At 40.3% G+C, this 18,985-nt stretch overlaps 3 protein-coding genes across 3 annotated transcripts in view; all 3 read left to right on the top strand.

The window, feature by feature from the left end:
• LOC125801339 (zinc finger protein 239-like) overlaps positions 1-18,985 on the top strand; it is a 176,953-nt gene that overhangs the window by 117,557 nt on the left and 40,411 nt on the right. The window lies entirely within an intron of this gene.
• The window catches only part of LOC125801396 (zinc finger protein 585A-like), a 56,273-nt gene that overhangs the window by 5,282 nt on the left and 32,006 nt on the right, over positions 1-18,985 (top strand). The window lies entirely within an intron of this gene.
• On the top strand, positions 16,403-18,589 carry LOC125801294 (zinc finger protein 239-like). The gene has a single exon (XM_049477781.1). The coding sequence runs from the start codon at positions 16,561-16,563 to the stop codon at positions 17,665-17,667; it is 1,107 nt and encodes a 368-aa protein (XP_049333738.1). The 5' UTR covers positions 16,403-16,560; the 3' UTR covers positions 17,668-18,589.

Below are 18,985 nucleotides of genomic sequence, written 5' to 3'. Positions count from 1 at the left end.
ACTTTTGACTGGTATTTATATATTTGCGAGCTGACACACCCCACAGTTTGCCCAGATGAACGGCCACAATGTTGGTTAGAAGCAGTGATGGTATAGTTACTTTGAAAAAGTAATCCGATTACTCATTACTGATTACTCATTTAAAAAGTAACTTAGTAACTTTATGGATTACTTGATTTTAAAAGTAACTAAGTTACTTTACAAGTTACTTTATTAGTTATTTTCAGCAGCTGCAGACACCACCTCCCACTGCCTTAACATTAACATTATAACCAGTTTTGCCAATACTCCCTTTATTGGAAAATGCATTTTTAACAGCAACAATTTATCTCTGTTAAGTTGAACTATTTCCTAAAAAAATACGTTTTAAAAAATTTACAAATATATTTTTTTATAAAAAATAAAATATGGTCTTTCTTGATTTTACTAAACATAAATACTTGTTTTTATAAAAAATATATAAAATAAAGAAAGTCTTTCTTGACCTTACATATTTAACACTGTAAAACGTGTTATATGGTCTAGACCAGGGATCACATATTTGCAGACTGGGGTCCGGGTCCGGACCCAGACGTTGTCCAATACGGACCCATACCGGACCCAACTACTGAGAGAGATTTAATTCTGACAGTGTTCATTTAAAGCACCGGAACTTTTCTTGTCTTTACGGTATACGCGCAGTGAACTTCCAATCACGTGTGGTGTAAAATCTTTAAATGCTCTCCTCTGCCAATCAAATTTGTGGCAGACCGCTGCCCTGGCTAGTGAATTGGGACTCGGCCGCAAAAAAAAAACGCCTTTATAAAGAGATAGGGCGCCGAGAACTGGCGGAAAACGAAAACGGGCGGAAACTAAAGACACGCCGAGCGCGAGAGAGAGAGACAGGGGAGAAAGCGAGACGCGTGTGATTGGGGAAGAGCGGAGGGGGAATGGGTAAGGGAGCGGTGTGTGTGTGTGTGTGAGTGTGAGGTGGAGAGAGAGAGAGAGTACCGCATAGTGACTTAAATAAGTAACTTTAATCTGATTACTGGATTGGAAATAGTAACGCGTTAGATTACTCGTTACTGAAAAAAGGGTCAGATTAAGTAACGCGTTACTGACATCACTGGTTAGAAGCACCTAAATAAAGAATAATATTAAATATTACCTGCACATTCACCGATACCCTTTACAATACGTGTAGGTGTGAGTAAAGACACCGCAGGCGTCCCCTGCACCGGACCTACAGTACCAGGAATTTTCCCAATAGCATGGAAATATATTGTATTGTGCTGTAATTCCCGGGCTGGTGGGAAGTGTATATAAGTGTGTGTATGCCACATAACAGCCTGATTACAGAATCCACGGACTTGGTGACTTTGCAGCTTTGCTTAGACCGTGAGCATCCTCTGCAGGAATCTGGATTTTTAATAATTTATGGGTTTGATTGGTCAATTCCAGTATGCCCAGTTAGACTACACAGAGAAAGTTGGCATTATAATATAATATAATATAATATAATATAATATAAAATATAATATATGATATAATATAATATAATATAATATAATATATAATATAATATATGATATAATATAACTCATTCACTCACTTACTCACTCATCGTCAACCGCTTTATCCGTTAAGGGTCACGGGGGGGGTGGCTGGAGTCTATACCAGCCGGCATCGGGGGGAAGGCAGTATACACCCTGGACAGGCCGCCAATCCATCGCAGGACAGACAGACACACAGACACATCCACTCACACACTCACACCTAAGGGGCAATTTTTATCCGACATCCAATTAGCCTGAACTTTGGACTGTGGGAGGAAACCGGAGCACCCGCAGACACGGGAAATAATATAATATAATATAATAATAATTATATATATAATATAATTGATTATAATTAATAGTAACATAATATAATTGCTTCAACCAGGGAAATTATCATTTTTCTCCCTCAAAATTGGCGGTCCCTGGTGTTTAAGGTGCTGAACTGCAAGTAGAGATCCCCTAAAGAAGCTCTTAAGAATATCGACTGGGTGAGGGCACTCGTTAATCTGCGAGTTTACGTAGTACTTTAGTTACGCACGGGTTTGGGAAACACTCTTTAATTAACGATCAATCTTAAGTACGAGTTAACGAAGTTCTTAGCGTAACGAAGCTTTCAGGAAACCCACCCCTGATCTCTATTATTAATTTTATTCCTCTTGCTTGTAGACTTCGAACCAAAATGTCATCCCAATCAAACCAGTAAAAAAATTCTAATTGAATATAACATTAGTTTTTGCATTAAGGTTTTTATCTCACAGCAATAATAATGAAGGAGAAAATAGATGTACTTTACATAAATAGAACAGATATAGTTAATCATAATATCAAAATGAATATTGTTTATGCATTAATATAGCATAGATCATAAATTAACTATTTTTTTGAAGAGACTGCATGAGACGATGCTTCCGTCCATCTGAACGGTCCCGTGCATTCCAAAGCCAAACCTTTGCAACCTGCTCGATCTCTGCATCCTTTGGTGGTGGCATGATTGATCTTCTCACGGCCAGTGTTGGGAAGGTTACTTTTAAAATGTAATCCCTTACAGATTACTGATTACATCACTCAAAATGTAATTTGTAACGTAATCAGTTACATTACTTCAAGTGAGTAACGTAATCTGATTACTTTGGATTACTTACAATATTGTCGTTTTTTTAAGCCTGAATGAATGTAGCAACCACATATTGCATATTATTCTTTTATTTTTCTTTCCAGTTAACAAATAGATAAACAAATAAAAAAGCCTTTTCAATCACTCTATAAAAATACTTATGAAACCATTTCATCAAACAATTTTATGAAACACTTCTATAAATTGATAATAAAACAATTTAAAACCAAACAATGTAACAACAACTGTAAGCTATCTACTTGCAGGTTTGCCACCAGTGTTAATTTTGACAACAAATTTTGATTTAGTCTTAGTTATAGTCTTGTGACGAAAATAGCATTTAGTTTTAGTCACAATTTAGTAATTTAGTCAACTTAGTTTTAGTCGACTTAATGTCATAAGAATATAGTCTACTAAAATTACAGTAAATTTAGTCGACTAAAATGTAAAGGGTGTAAATGTAAATGCTTTTTCATCAGTTCCCTTGAATTATTAACTCTACACTTATATGAAATGAAACGTTTAATAACCACTTGAGTAATATTGTTAATGTTTGAATGTGAAATATATTTATATATGATTTAATGTATATTATTATTATAGGTGTGTGACTATATATATTTTACATTTAAAATTTTGCTCTAGAAATCAGGTCATAAAACAACTGAATAGTTAAATTATAGTTTAAACAGAGCTGTAGATGCAAAAACAGCTTTTAAATGATCTAGTTTTATCTCCAGCACTAACCCAGCACACCTACTGGAGCTACAGTCTATAAATGAGATGAAAACACACCTTCACACACTGTCCTGTAGAGATGCTCTCAGGATGTACTGAGAGACTTCATGAGTTAAAGTGAGAAACTTATGAGAAAGTGCTGTAAGGAACTTTACACAGACTTTTGGGTTCATAGATTCACTTATTTTATTGTTTTATTTTGGTTATATTATTGAGTTCCTTTCTGACCTGTTCCTGTTTTAACACTAGCTATATCTTTCCCACTGTGAGACTAAGCAGATGATCTGATCTTAATGAGTTAGGGTTCTGTATCAGTTCTGTGTTTTAGTGCACTGCCGAGTTAAACACATCAGCTCATGAAATAACATCAGCATTAAAACGCGGATCTCTGCATGGAGATCTGTGTGACTCTGGTCTGCAGAAGCTGAAAGATTAGTGGTGTTTTTACCGGAGATGGAGTCGCTCCACGCGGTTTACACGTTATCTTGTTTTTCGCGACGTCAAAGGAGAAATATATCGACTCTCCCCTCTCTATCTCTCTCTCTCTCTCTCTCCCTGCTGAACTCTGTCGAGTTAACTTCCAGTCGAGCTCCGTAACGACAGGTTAATTCCCGGGTTTGTAACTGAGCGCGCGGCGCTACTGCACCTTCTCTAAAGTAGCAGTGATTGGATCTCTTCCTAACTGGTTCCTACCTTTCACAGAACTAAATCAGTTCTGATTGGATTTCGTCCCTGCCAAACATTTTCATCTTGTTTTTATTCGTTGACCAAAATGTCAGTTAATTTCGTCTCGTTGTGTGTGCGGAGCCGCTGTCTGCCCCTCCTCCCTGTGTGTGTGTGTGTGCAGCGAGACGGGAGGAGGGGCAGACAGTTCCCTTTCACATCAAAGCGATTTCACCGCAAAATGTTATTTGCGTTTTGTCAGTGTTGGAAGAGCAAAAATAGGAAAGTACCGCAATGTAATCCTTTAATTTTAGCAGAGTAACTGTAATCTGATTACCACTTACTGAAACAGTAACTGTAACGAATTACAGTTACTTATAATTTGTAATCTGATTACGTAACGCCGTTACATGTAATCCGTTACTTCCCAACACTGCTCACGGCCTCTTAAAATGATAATATAGAGATATGAGAATGCAGTCAGGTAAATACTACATCTGTTAGTGTCTTTTCATGTACAATGCTTAATTTTAGAGAAATTTGCAGACTGTATTTGATTACAGTGATTCTTATATAGTGATAGTTATTTGAATTTGAATTTCTTCAGGCTGTTCATGGTGAAACATAAATAGCCTTTACAGTCACTGTGTGTGACTGGTAGTTACATTCTATAAACATGTGAGGTGGCCGATATCAGGATATCAGGTTCACAAAAATACCAAAACTTTTTAAAATGATATCTTTCCCTTAGCTTAACTGGCTATCTTTGCATTGGCTTAACTGAATATCTTTCCCTTAGCTTAACTGGCTAGCTTTCCATTAGCTTAACTGGCTATCTTTCCCTTAGCTTAACTGGCTAGCTTTCCATTAGCTTAACTGGCTATCATTCCCTTAGCTTAACTGGCTATCTTTCCCTTAGCTTAGCTGGATATCTTTCCCTTAGCTTAACTGGCTATCTTTGCATTAGCTTAACTGAATATCTTTCCCTTAGCTTAACTGGTTATCTTTCCCTTAGCTTAACTGGCTAGCTTTCCATTAGCTTAACTGGCTATCTTTCCCTTAGCTTAGCTGGATATCTTTCCCTTAGCTTAACTGGCTAGCTTTCCATTAGCTTAACTGGCTATCTTTCCCTTAGCTTAGCTGGATATCTTTCCCTTAGCTTAACTGGCTAGCTTTCCATTAGCTTAACTGGCTATCTTTCCCTTAGCTTATGTAGGAGCCAAAACCCACATTTGAGTTTTTTCTGATATCTCTTTTCTTTTTCTTTTGTGTTGTGCAAGCCCATTTCTGTCTCCCTCTTGTGGCCAAAGGGGCCACTCATCTATCCTTTATCTACAGGTGATGTTACCTGAGAAGGTGTGGCCAGAGCAGGAAGTGATGGTCTTTGACCTAACAACCGAGCCATACTACCAAGCCAAAGAATCTTTATTTATCTTAGCAATCCTGCTTTAAATGGACTTTATATAACTTCATAGATTTGTATCATATTTTACTTTCATTAAATCTCTCAATATTTTTGGACAACATTTATCTGGACCCTATTTACTTGGATGTTTGAGTCAACCTCTCCAGCTTGGCCACCAGTGGTTATCAATAGGAAAATAATAGGATCACAAAATAGCCATTACAAAAAGTCAAAGACCTCTTCCAAACTCATGGATGCCATCCAGTGAGCTGAGCCAACTCGAAAAAACAACCTGTGGATTCAGGATGGGAAAGAGATATGGATGGAAGTTATGGAGCACAAGTTGCTGAATGTTTGAGAGCATGGTATGTACTCCCTCTACTACATTTAAGAAGACGTGTTTCTATATTGTTTGGATGACTGGATGAAATAAGGACTGAAACAAACATGGCTGATCAAATGGAAACAAATGAGATGGAAGGAGTAGCTGATAGTGCCTCAAACTCAGGAAAGGACACGGAAGAGGGTGAACATGTACCTAAATTGAAAAATGTTAGAAAAGGAAAACTTAGTCAGTTAACTAAAAGGAAGAATATAATGCTTGAACTAATGGAAGATGTAACTGACATAGAGGAAGTAAAAGAAAATCTTCAGAAGTACACACAACTTCTTGCAGAGTTTAAGTCTGTCCATAGAGGTTATCAGGGGCAACTGAGTGAAGATGAAATTAGCAAAGATGAATGTGAATGGTTTGAACCTAAAATGGCAGAAATTGATCATTTTCTTTCTCTTGTGCATGAGTGGCTCGCTGGTGCCTCCAAGACTGCCAAATCTGAACCAGAAGAGGAGAAGGAGGAGGAAGTAGAGGTAACGGCCAAAGACAGCATTTCACAAGTCTCTCAAAGGTCCCGTGGGTCCAGGACATCTACAGTGGCATCAGCAAGAATAGTTGCGGAAGCTGAGAGAGCTGGACTCATGGCCAAGGCTGCAGCATTGAAGGAAATGCATGAATTGGAGGAACGGGAGAGTGCACTACAGAGAGAAATGCGAGCATTAAAGCAGAAACGTGATGCTCTTGAGCTGAGAACACAGTTGGCCGTCTCAACATCCAAACTGGCAGTTCTCAAGTCTGCTGAGCAACAACAAGGAGTCTTGGTGTCCAGTCCAACAGTGAAACCACCCAGTGAGGAGCTGCCAAGGAGTCCAATCACAGTCACACCAGCAACAGGCACGCATGTGAAGCTACCAGAGGAAACACTTCAGAGTGAAGGTAAAGATCTAATGAATGCTTACCTTGCTGAAATGACAATGAAAAGTGCTACAGAAGAGAGTGAGTTCCTGTCATTAGATAAAGTTGCCCAAGCTCTTTCAATAATACAAACCCCAAGCATTCGCCCAAAGGATGGGGTTCACTTTCAGTCTGTCTTGGTAGGAGAGGGAGAGAGTTTAGAGAGTAGAAAGACCACCTCAAGTCCTCTTGAGTCAAGAAAGAGCAACCTCTCCAAATCGACAAGCACATCTAACCAACCCATAGCGCCTCCACGGCATGATGGTGATAATGGACTTGCAAATATTCTACAGCGTCAAAATGACATAACATCTATTCTTGTAAAGCAACAACAACAGTCAAAACTTCCTCAAAGAGAAGTCCCAGTCTTCAATGGAGATGTTCTGCTGTATAGGCCATTCATCAGGGCTTTTGAGCATATGATCGAGCTTAAAACTGACAATAGTGCAGATAGGCTGTACTTTCTTGATCAGTACACAAGTGGGTACCCTCGAGACCTTGTGAGGAATTGTCTTCACATGAGCTCAAACACAGGCTATGAAAGGGCAAAGGCTTTGCTGCAGGAACACTATGGGGACGAATTCAAGATTTGCTCTGCCTACTTAAAAAAGGCACTAGACTGGCCTGTCATTAAAACTGAGGACACACAGGCACTACAAGCCTTTGTGTTATTTTTGAGGAGTTATTGTAATGCAATGCTAGAAATGAAATATTCACAGGAAATTAACTTGTCCTCCAACCTGAGGGTCTTAATCATGAAGCTCCCATATAAATTCAGAGAGCGCTGGCGCTCTTATGTGTGTGAATTCCAGGAGAAGCAAAACAACAGACCACAATTCCCTGATCTTGTCACATTTCTTGAAAGGCAATTGAGAGTGATTACTGATCCAGTGTATGGAGACATTCAGGATAGGCCTACAAGGGCGACAAGTAAATTTCCCAATACCTCTAAGCCGTCCAAGTCCACCGGTGCCACTTTTGTCAGTGGTGCCACTACTATCACTGCCTCCTCCCCCCAACCCAGCCCAAATTTCAAAGCTAATGCCATGCAAGGGTCTTGCCCTATGTGTAGCTCTAATCATACACTGGACTGCTGTGATGCACTCATGAAAAAGAGACACAGAGAGAAGATAGACTTCTTAAAGACAAAAGGGATCTGCTTTGGCTGTCTACACCAAGGTCACCTCAGCAAACACTGTAAACAAAGACTTACCTGCACAGTATGTTCCAAACAGCACCCAAGTGTCCTGCACATTGACACAAAACAAAAGCCACAACAACAACAAAGGTCTGACACGTCTGAAGACGTACATCCTGCTGATGCGCAGCCTAAGGAGTGTGGGCACATTGGGGCCGGTACAGGGGCCGGTAACGTGCTCTCAGTGCTCCCTGTGAAGGTAAAAGCAGGTAGAGGGGACAAGGTCATAACAGCGTATGCATTCATTGACCCAGGTAGCACAGCTACTTTTTGTACCGAAAGACTCATGACACGGCTGAATATTCAGGGAAGGAAAACAAACATATTGCTACAAACAATGAGTCACGAGACATCTGTGCCTACTTATGTGATTTCAGGCTTAGAAATTTCTGGTCTTGAAGAAAACAATTTCATTCCATTACCTGATGTGTTCACACAAAAAGAGATGCCTGTAACCTCTGAACATATCCCCACAAAGCAAGATCTCTCTAGATGGCCATACCTGGAAAAGGTCAACATTCCAGTGATAGACAGCAGTATTGAATTGCTGTTAGGAACCAATGCTTCAAAGTTAATAGAGCCCTGGGACATAGTAAACAGTCAGGGAGAGGGACCCTATGCCATAAAGACCCTAGTGGGATGGGTTGTCAATGGGCCCTTAAGACATGGCAAGTCCTCTATTGATGATGATTACCAATCTGCAGCAGTAAACAGGATCTCTGTTGCAAATTTGGAGAAGTTGTTAATAAGTCAATATAATCATGAATTTAATGAAAGGACTGTTGACGAAAAGCGTGAGCACTCCATTGAGGACAAAAGGTTTCTTGATATTGCAAACAACTCTGTGTCACTCATAGATGGCCACTATACACTAGATTTACCCTTTAAGGACGATAATGTCAAACTGCCCAATAATCGTCCCATTGCCCTACAGCGCCTCCAAAGCCTGAAAAGGAAACTAAAGAAAAATGAAGTGTTCCATGATGAGTACACCACATTCCTGAACGATGTCATAGCTCAAGGATATGCTGAAGTGGTCCCGAAGAAAGAGCTGGAAGGAATGAAAGGACGAACCTGGTATATACCGCATCATGGAGTATACCACCCCAAGAAAAATACACTCAGGGTGGTGTTTGATTGTGGTGCGATGTACCAGGGTAGGTCCCTAAACTCAGAACTTTTGCAAGGCCCCGATTTGACCAATTCACTAATTGGTGTTCTGCTCAGATTCAGACAAGAGCCCATTGCTTTAATGGCAGACATTAAATCTATGTTCCATCAAGTCAGGGTAACCAAGTCAGACACAGATTTTCTGCGATTCTTGTGGTGGAGAGATGGGAACATTGAACAAGACCCAGTAGATCATCGCATGCTGGTACACTTGTTTGGGGCCACTTCCTCCCCAAGCTGTGCCAGCTTTGCCCTGCGAAGAACGGCAGAGGAGAATCGCCACATGAAACCACAGGTGACAAACACAATAATGCATAATTTTTATGTTGACGACTGCTTGACTTCTCTGCCCACAGTACAGGATGCTGTGCAGTTAGCAACAGACCTAGTGGAACTATGCAGCAAAGGAGGATTCCAGCTTACGAAATGGGTGAGCAATAACAGAACTGTGCTGTCAAGCATAAAAACAAAGGAAAGAGGAAAAGACATCAGATCCTTGGATCTCGACAAAGACCAAGTACCAGCGGACCGGGCGCTTGGACTACAATGGAGTGTGGAAGGTGATGACTTCAGATTCAACATTGTAGTTCCTCAGAAGCCACAAACACGGAGAGGGATTCTGTCAATGGTGAGTTCCGTGTACGACCCGCTGGGTATCCTGGCACCTCTCACTCTCCCAGCCAAGCAACTGTTACAACAGCTCTGTAAGCAGGGCTATGGATGGGATGAGCCAATTTCCCCAGGTCAGTCAAAACAGTGGACTGACTGGGTTGAATATCTCCCAAAACTAGCTAGCTTCAATGTCCCACGCTGTATCAAACCACCCTGCTTTGGAAAACCTGCAAGCATCCAACTACACCACTTTGCTGATGCCAGCGAGCTTGGGTATGGGGTGGTGAGTTATTTAAGGATGACCAATAAACAGGGAGGGATACATGTATGTTTCCTGATGGGAAAGGCAAGGGTTGCTCCCTTAAAGCAGCTCACAATCCCAAGACTAGAATTAGCAGCAGCAGTACTGTCTGTTAAGGTGGACAGGCTACTGAGAGCTGAATTACATCTCCCCCTACAAACTTCCATGTTTTGGGTTGACAGTCAAGCTGTACTGAAGTACATAGGCAGCGACAGTGCCAGGTTCCACACCTTTGTTGCAAACAGAGTTGCCTTCATCAGAGTGAACACCAACATTCAGCAATGGAAGTTCATTGAGAGTAAACACAACCCAGCGGATGATGCCTCCAGGGGGCTCAGTGCAAAGAAATTCTTGGACAATAAGCGTTGGCTTAGAGGTCCTCAATTTCTCTGGGAACAGAATCACACCTGGCCCACAATGAACATTGACTCAGAACCTTTATCACACGACGATCCAGAGGTCAAGCGTTCCATTGTATGCAGTGCAGTCATTCCAGATCAATCAAATCCATCTAACAAGCTTCTCTCTTACTTCTCAGATTGGAGCAGGCTAATGAAAGCTATTGCCTGGTACCAGAAATTCGGAGATAGTCAGCTGGCATTGGCTGCAAAAAGACGACAATTGGCCACTGCTGTAATCACCCGTTCTCGCCAACAGAATACAACATCTCAGTTGCAAGCCCTCAGATTAAAGCTAGGTAGTCAAATAATATCACTAGATGACATGGAAAGGGCTGAGAGAGCAGTGTTATCATTCACTCAAAGACAAGCATTCCCAGTTGAATTGGAAAAGTTGGCAACAATGTCCCCTTGTGTTCCAAAACGGAGCAAACTTTACAGACTAGACCCTATCCTGAAAGACGGGCTGCTCAGAGTAGGAGGACGATTGTCCAGAGCAGCCATGTCAGACACAATGAAGCATCCCATCATTCTACCAAATCAGTCTCACATCTCCAGTCTCCTACTCAAACATATACATGAAAAGTATGGACACTGTGGCAGAAACTACATCCTCAGCCAAATGAGACGAAAGTACTGGATTCTTAGTGCAAACAGTGAGGCGAGAAAGGTAATCACAAAATGTGTGACCTGCAGACGCTTAGAAACCAAAACAGCTGAACAAAAGATGGCAAATTTGCCACATGAGAGAACCAAGCCTAACCTTCCCCCATTCACCAATGTTGGTATGGATTATTTTGGTCCAATAGTAACCAGGAGAGGCAGAAGTTTAGTGAAAAGATACGGTGTGATATTCACCTGTTTGTCTTGCAGAGCCATCCATCTTGAAATAGCATACACTCTCGACACGGATTCCTGCATCCATGCGATAAGACGATTTGTATGCAGACGAGGCCAGGTACAGCACATCTGGTCAGACAACGGCACCAATCTAGTTGGTGCTAACAAAGAAATGAAACAGGCTTTGTCCAGTCTCAATGACAAGAAGATCCAAGGTACCCTGCTGAAGAGAGGCATAAGCTGGACCTTCAACCCCCCAGGAGCATCTCACCATGGTGGGGTGTGGGAGAGACTGATCAGGTCAGTGAGACGGGTACTGAATGCCCTCACACACCATCAAACCCTGACGGATGAAGGTCTCCAGACGTTGTTTTGTGAGGTCGAGGCTATCCTCAACAACCGCCCAATCACAACAGCCTCCTCTGACCCTTTTGACTTAGAGCCACTTACCCCAAATCACATCCTCTTAATCAACACTCAGCCTGTGCTCCCTCCCGGTGAGTTCTCTAGTACTGACTTGTACACCAGGCGCCGGTGGAAACAAGTGCAGTATCTGGCAGACTTGTTTTGGAAACGATGGACGCACGAATACTTGGCACTGATGCAAAAAAGAGAAAAATGGTCCAAAGAAAGAGAAAACCTCAGGACAGGAGATGTTGTGGTGATTGTTGACCCTACCTCCCCAAGATCTTCATGGCCTCTTGCAAGAATCCTTGAGACAAAGCCTGATGCAGAAGGATTGGTCCGGTCAGTGAAACTCAAAACAAAAACTGGCGTTCTAGAGAGGCCAATTACTAAACTGTGCCTGCTCTTGGAAGACGGGACCTAGTGACCAAATCAGAACATGTAAAGTATGTCTTTCTTTATTGTTTAATTTATTGGCTCCTTATAAAGAATTGGTATTTGTTTTATGTTAATCCTAAAACAATTAGGGGCCGGATTTGTAGGAGCCAAAACCCACATTTGAGTTTTTTCTGATATCTCTTTTCTTTTTCTTTTGTGTTGTGCAAGCCCATTTCTGTCTCCCTCTTGTGGCCAAAGGGGCCACTCATCTATCCTTTATCTACAGGTGATGTTACCTGAGAAGGTGTGGCCAGAGCAGGAAGTGATGGTCTTTGACCTAACAACCGAGCCATACTACCAAGCCAAAGAATCTTTATTTATCTTAGCAATCCTGCTTTAAATGGACTTTATATAACTTCATAGATTTGTATCATATTTTACTTTCATTAAATCTCTCAATATTTTTGGACAACATTTATCTGGACCCTATTTACTTGGATGTTTGAGTCAACCTCTCCAGCTTGGCCACCAGTGGTTATCAATAGGAAAATAATAGGATCACAAAATAGCCATTACAGCTTAGCTGGATATCTTTCCCTTAGCTTAACTGGCTAGCTTTCCATTAGCTTAACTGGCTATATTTCCGTTAGCTTAGCTAGCTAGCTTTCCCTTAGCTTAACTGGCTATCTTTCCCTTAGCTTAACTGGCTATCTTTCCCTTAGCTTAACTGCCTAGCTTTCCCTTAGCTTAGCTGGATATCTTTCCCTTAGCTTAGCTGGATATCTTTCCCTTAGCTTAACTGGCTAGCTTTCCATTAGCTTAACTGGCTATATTTCCATTAGCTTAGTTGGATATCTTTCCCTTAGCTTAGCTGGCTATATTTCCGTTAGCTTAGCTGGCTAGCTTTCCCTTAGCTTAACTGGCTATCTTTCCCTTAGCTTAACTGGCTATCTTTCCCTTAGCTTAACTGGCTATCTTTCCCTTAGCTTAACTGGCTATCTTTCCCTTAGCTTAACTGGCTATCTTTCCCTTAGCTTAACTGGCTATCATTCCCTTAGCTTAACTGGCTATCTTTCCCTTAGCTTAAGTGGCTATCTTTCCCTTAGCTTAACTGGCTATCTTTCTCTTATCTTAAGTGGATATCTTTCCATTTTCCATTTCCCTTAATACTTCCCTTAGCAAGCCATTGTTCCCTTAGCTGGTTATTGTTGACATACTTGGATATAAAGTTAACTTACTTAACAGCAGTCTTTCTCCAAGAGCCGAGATAAGCTGCCAACTTGGGAGCCCCTCTTGTTATTTAAATGTGAGGTAAATTCTCATTCTAACTTGGGACAATGCTAACTTTTTTTAGCACAATGCTAACTTCAACATAGCTACCCTTATAATGCTACAATAACCTGAGAGTGGTAACTGCATTAGCACCACATTAGCGTATCTTAGCAAAAAATAGAAAAGCGTATAGTAGAACAGAAATTATAACTTACCTTTCAGTCACTTTGACAGACCAAAGTCACTCACTGACTTTGCCTTTAAGCTTGATCGTTGCTCTGTGGTAAAGGCACGTGCAGGGAGGGGGGAGGGGGAGGGGGGAGGGGGAGGGGGGTGGATTCGTTGGTTACATGATCCTCACAATTAAATATCACATGCAAAAATAAAAAAATATGTAACTTTTATAACCTTGCTGGCTTACACAAAGTGTATAGTCAAGCACAAAAACATTTATAATTTAATATTTTTATTTATTTATTATCAGCACTACCAATAATAAAGGTGAGATTATGAATCAGCACCATGGAGCAAATTCGTAGCTATCCAAAATATTAAATAAAAATATTTTTATAAATAAAAATGTATAGCTATACAGTATATGTCTTGAAAAATATGAGATGTTACTATGTGTGTGTGTGTGTGCCCCTCCAAAGGTCTCTGCACAACTCTGCTGTGGTACCTTGATTTTTCTCCACTTTTGGTTTAGAAAATCTTTCAGAGCTGATACTACATTTCACACAGTGTTGCTCCTATCCACTAAGCTAGCTAATCTACCTAGCTCTCACAGACAAAAACAATAAAAAACATTCAGATACCCTTCATATGAACTTGTTATGACACAAACTTTCAGATTGTAAAATATTGAATGGTAAATTTGGGCTGACCCAGAGTAACCTAGCATAGGATTTGTGTGAGCATGCTCACATATGTGTGCGTGCTGCCCACATATAACCCACAATGCCTACAGTGTGTAAATGGTGCAGGCTGAATTTGGGCTGACCCACAGTGGCCCTGCATGAGATTTGTGTGGGCATGCCAGAGTGTGGGTTGCCCACATATATCCCACACTGGCCCTTCAGGGTGTGAAATGGTGCAGGCTGAATGTGGGCTGACCCACAGTGGGCCTGCCTGGGATTTGTGTGGGCGCATCAAAGTGTTGGCTGTCCAAATAATTCCCACACTGGGCCTACAGGGGCATTAATGCACTGGACCAGTTTAGGCTAGCCCACAGCGGCCTTTTATAGGATTTGAGTGGGCCAGCCAATGAACAGGCTGCCCACAGAAAACCCATGTTGGGCCTGTTTGGAATTTTAATGGGCTAGCCCCTGCCCACAGTGCCCGCACTTAGCCCACGAAGGGCCGATGTGTAGCTTTTTGCTGGGTAATAATGCACTCCATATATGCAGGATTAAAGTAAAATAAATTATACTGGACATAAACATATATAAAATGTCTCTAGAAGATATATAATAGGAAATGAAAACAGTGTGAATTTTTAAGTACTACCCTGAATGTGATAATTAGGGGTGGGTGATATGGCTCCATATTTCATGGTAATATAGTTCATGATATTCAAAAATATTGGCAACATTATTTCTTACGATATTTATGGCATACTGCCTTATTAAAACAGATTAATGTCATTTCTGGAGCTGTGATTGTATGCAGATAAATGATCCCATAAATGGTCCTACACCTGAATAAAAAAAGTAATATTATCTAATTTCTAGAACATAAAAACAGGAAGGGGTAGGTCGAGACTCTTCATCAAGCATATACATTTAATACAGGCTTTTTCTGCTTCCGGTCACTGAAATTATTGTATTGAAAAACTAAATATTTGATTATAAAAGGTGAGGGGTAGAGATATACTGCAAGTCAGAAAATTACAAAGATATTTATAAGATAAAATGAGATACACTTTGTTAGAGCAGTATAACATATTTACAGCTAGTGCTGGACGATATGGCCAAAATTTATATCACGATACATTCCTTAATTTCGGTCGATACAATATAATTTCGATATCGATATAAATATTTGGAAGGCCTCAGAAAAACTGTTAGGAATCCCTGCAATGGAAATATGTACCTATTACTGTCTTTAAAGCCTCCTCTCATAAAAAACTGTATAATACTTTAGAAATTAAAAAATGGTCAGAATGAATTAATGCTCACCTTTATTTGCATGTAGCAATATAAAAACATGACATCTCTGTCAAACACAAACCAATAACCTATTTACATTTTACCAATATAAATAACTTTACATTACAACAGAGGCAGAGCTTCTTATCCTTTTGTAAACATATTTAACAGATCAAAACAAAAGTGCCTCATCCAGGATAAAGAATGCAGAAAGCCTTCATTTATATAAAAGGAACACGATATCACCGTCAAATAAACAAACCTATATCAACTAGAAATAACTTAGATACAACATAAACTACATAAGTGCTTCAGCCAGAATAAGGAAGATATTGTGTGTAGTGAAACTGCTTGAGGTGGTGGAACAGATTAGATGCATTACCGTTGCTAGTCAACTCCACTTTCCGGCACAATTGGGAGCAAGCTGAAGTTTATCAGACCTTTGAAAGCCGAACCACTGAATTAGACCTGCCTCCCTCAACTATCTCTCCTGTTTAATCACTTGTGGAAGCATCAGGTGTGCTCATTCTGCATCTAAAATCTAAAATTCTGCATCAGGGCCGAGCCTAATCGAGGAACTCGGTTCGGCCGCACTGCGCTCCGCTCGGCTTCATAGCGGGAGGTTCTAGGTGTGGACCGGAGCGCAGCCGAGCTTCAAGTTTTAGTAGTATGGATTATAGTGTAAAGTGTGATACTACTAAAGTAGTAGTATAACACTGTATTCAGTGCTCAGGACAGCAGCAGTGTTTCTGCTACATACATTTTGCAGCTGCAGCCTGCTGACAGTCAAGATACAACTACATATTAAAATGTCTGTGAATTTATAATGGGATAAAAGTACTGAAGCCTTTATTGTAGTATGAAGGTGTCCCAGTATTTTTCTCCATATAGTGTAACTAATGTAGGTAATTCTTTTTGGTTAATTGACCTGCTTTTATTTTAATACACGAATTTTTTTTTCTTTGTTTTTCCAGAATAAACAACCAGGATATTTAATAAAGAACAGTGTTAAACTGCTGAAAGAGGTGAAGCACAAGCCATCCAGAAGAATCTCCTGAAAACGCAGAAATTGTTTGCTACATTTCACAGACAGATGGAGCCAAGTCCCGACATGGAGAAACATCAGCACTCTGTCAAGAGTTTTACTAAACAGAGTGATCTCAAAAAACACCAGCGCATTCACACAGGAGAGAAACTGTATCACTGCTCAGACTGTGGGAAGAGTTTTAATCAACAGGGTCATCTCAAAAAACACCAGCGCATTCACACAGGAGAGAAACTGTATCACTGCTCAGACTGTGGGAAGAGTTTTACTGCACAGAGTAGTCTCAAAAATCACCAGCGCATTCACACAGGAGAGAAACCGTATCACTGCTCAGACTGTGGGAAGAGTTTTACTGAACAGAGTAGTCTCAAAATACACCAGCGCATTCACACAGGAGAGAAACCGTATTACTGCTCAGACTGTGGGAAGAGTTTTAATCAACAGAGTACTCTCAAACTGCACCAGCGCATTCACACAGGAGAGAAACCGCATCACTGCTCAGACTGTGGGAAGAGTTTTACTAAACAGAGTAATCTCAAACTGCATCAGCGCATTCACACAGGAGAGAAACCGTATTACTGTTCAGACTGTGGAAAGAGTTTTACTAAACAGAGTAATCTCAAACTGCATCAGCGCATTCACACAGGAGAGAAACCGTATTACTGTTTCGACTGTGGGAAGAGTTTTACTCAACAGAGTTATCTCAAAATACACCAGCGCATTCACACAGGAGAGAAACCGTATCACTGTTTCGACTGTGGGAAGAGTTTTAATCAACAGAGTAAACTCAAAAATCACCAGCGCATTCACACAGGAGAGAAACCGTATTACTGTTTCGACTGTGGGAAGAGTTTTACTAAACAGAGTAAACTCAAAAATCACCAGCGCATTCACACAGGAGAGAAACCGTATTACTGTTTCGACTGTGGGAAGAGTTTTACTAAACAGAGTAAACTCAAAAATCACCAGCGCATTCACACAGGAGAGAAACCGTATTACTGCTCCGATTGTGGGAAGAGTTTTACTAAACAGAGTAATCTCAAACTACACCAGCGCATTCACACAGGAGAGAAACCATATCACTGTTCAGACTGTGGGAAGAGTTTTACTTTACAGAGTGAACTTATATTACATCAGTGCATTCACAAAAGATAGAAAAGTATCCCAAATATGTTCCTCTGCCATAAAAAAATGCAAACCTTAAATCTTTCAGACAGCCAAAAACACCTCATCATGCACAAAATCTTCACTCTGTTACAAGAACTTCATTTAAAAATGGCTTTTTACAGGTTCAGAAAAATGAATCTTATCCAGAGATGATGTTTACTGAATTTCATGCTGTGTTTTTATGTATGTTTGTATACCTACATTAGTTAATGCCTGCAGAGCTCTTCAACACTTAGTGTTGTGTTTTAAGAAGTTTTTACACACAGAATCATAAATGGTACCACTAACAGCATAAACTAGGAACATACATTTTTAAAATTTTTTCAGTGATATGCTGAATAAATAGTAAAGCGATGATGCTAGCTCAGAGTAAAATCGTATATTAAATCTCAGCATTAGCTTTAGAACTAATAATAAACAAAAGTGAGGATTTTATCATTCTGGGACATTTTTAGGTTTAAAAATTGAATATGCTTTGCCATAAGTAGGAAATGATCATTTGGTCAACTTATGTCATTTACAGCCTTAACACATTCTCAATTGTTTACATATAAAAACTTTATTTATTTTTTCCTCCACTCCACGTTTGTAGTTTGTAGTTGGAGCGAGGGCACTGCCAGTGTTTGCTCCAGATGTTAGATTAGCATTACTTAGTCTTTTAAAATTTAGATGTCGTAGTTTAAAGGAGTAGAGTATTCTTAGGAGTAGAGAATATTCTTAGCTTGCAACAAAAGGCCAACAAAATCCTTTTCAGAGTTAAAAAAAAAAAAAAAAACGGTCTAGCTGTAGTTTCCATACTGAAAGCAACACTCAGTAAGCTATGCAGCAGTAAGACTGCAGGATCCTTGATTCCCTCTACTGCACATGTGTCAAACACAAGGCCCCAAGCGAGAGCTTGTAAGATCTTAGTGTCTATAATAAATAGGTCAGAAGCGTTCTTTGACCAAAAACTACATTAACCACAATGCTTGTCGATTGTATTACCCGCGAAGTTACTTACTGCCACTACACGGCAGTGTAGTCATTGATGTGGAAACCCTGCCGGAGGGAAGGCGTAACTTCGCGGGTGGAATTGAGACATACAAACGTTTATCCCATAATGTCCAGAAAAAGAGAAGCTGATGCAGACGGACGGCTGTGCTTCAAGGCGAAAGACCGGTATGCCTTTTATGTTACGAAGAGTGTTACTGACCAAAATAAACGCTTTTTAGAAGAGTTATAAGTTCTGTGTAAATATTTATAAGACAATAACTGACAAAATCTGTTTTAATGACGTTAATAAACATCACTGTGACAGCGCTAGTCA

The sequence above is a fragment of the Astyanax mexicanus genome, chromosome 4 (assembly GCF_023375975.1).
Source record: "Astyanax mexicanus isolate ESR-SI-001 chromosome 4, AstMex3_surface, whole genome shotgun sequence".
Classification (NCBI taxonomy): domain Eukaryota; kingdom Metazoa; phylum Chordata; class Actinopteri; order Characiformes; family Acestrorhamphidae; genus Astyanax; species Astyanax mexicanus.
The sequence above is the reverse complement of the archived record's forward strand: the minus strand, read 5'-3'. Positions and strand labels throughout refer to the sequence as shown.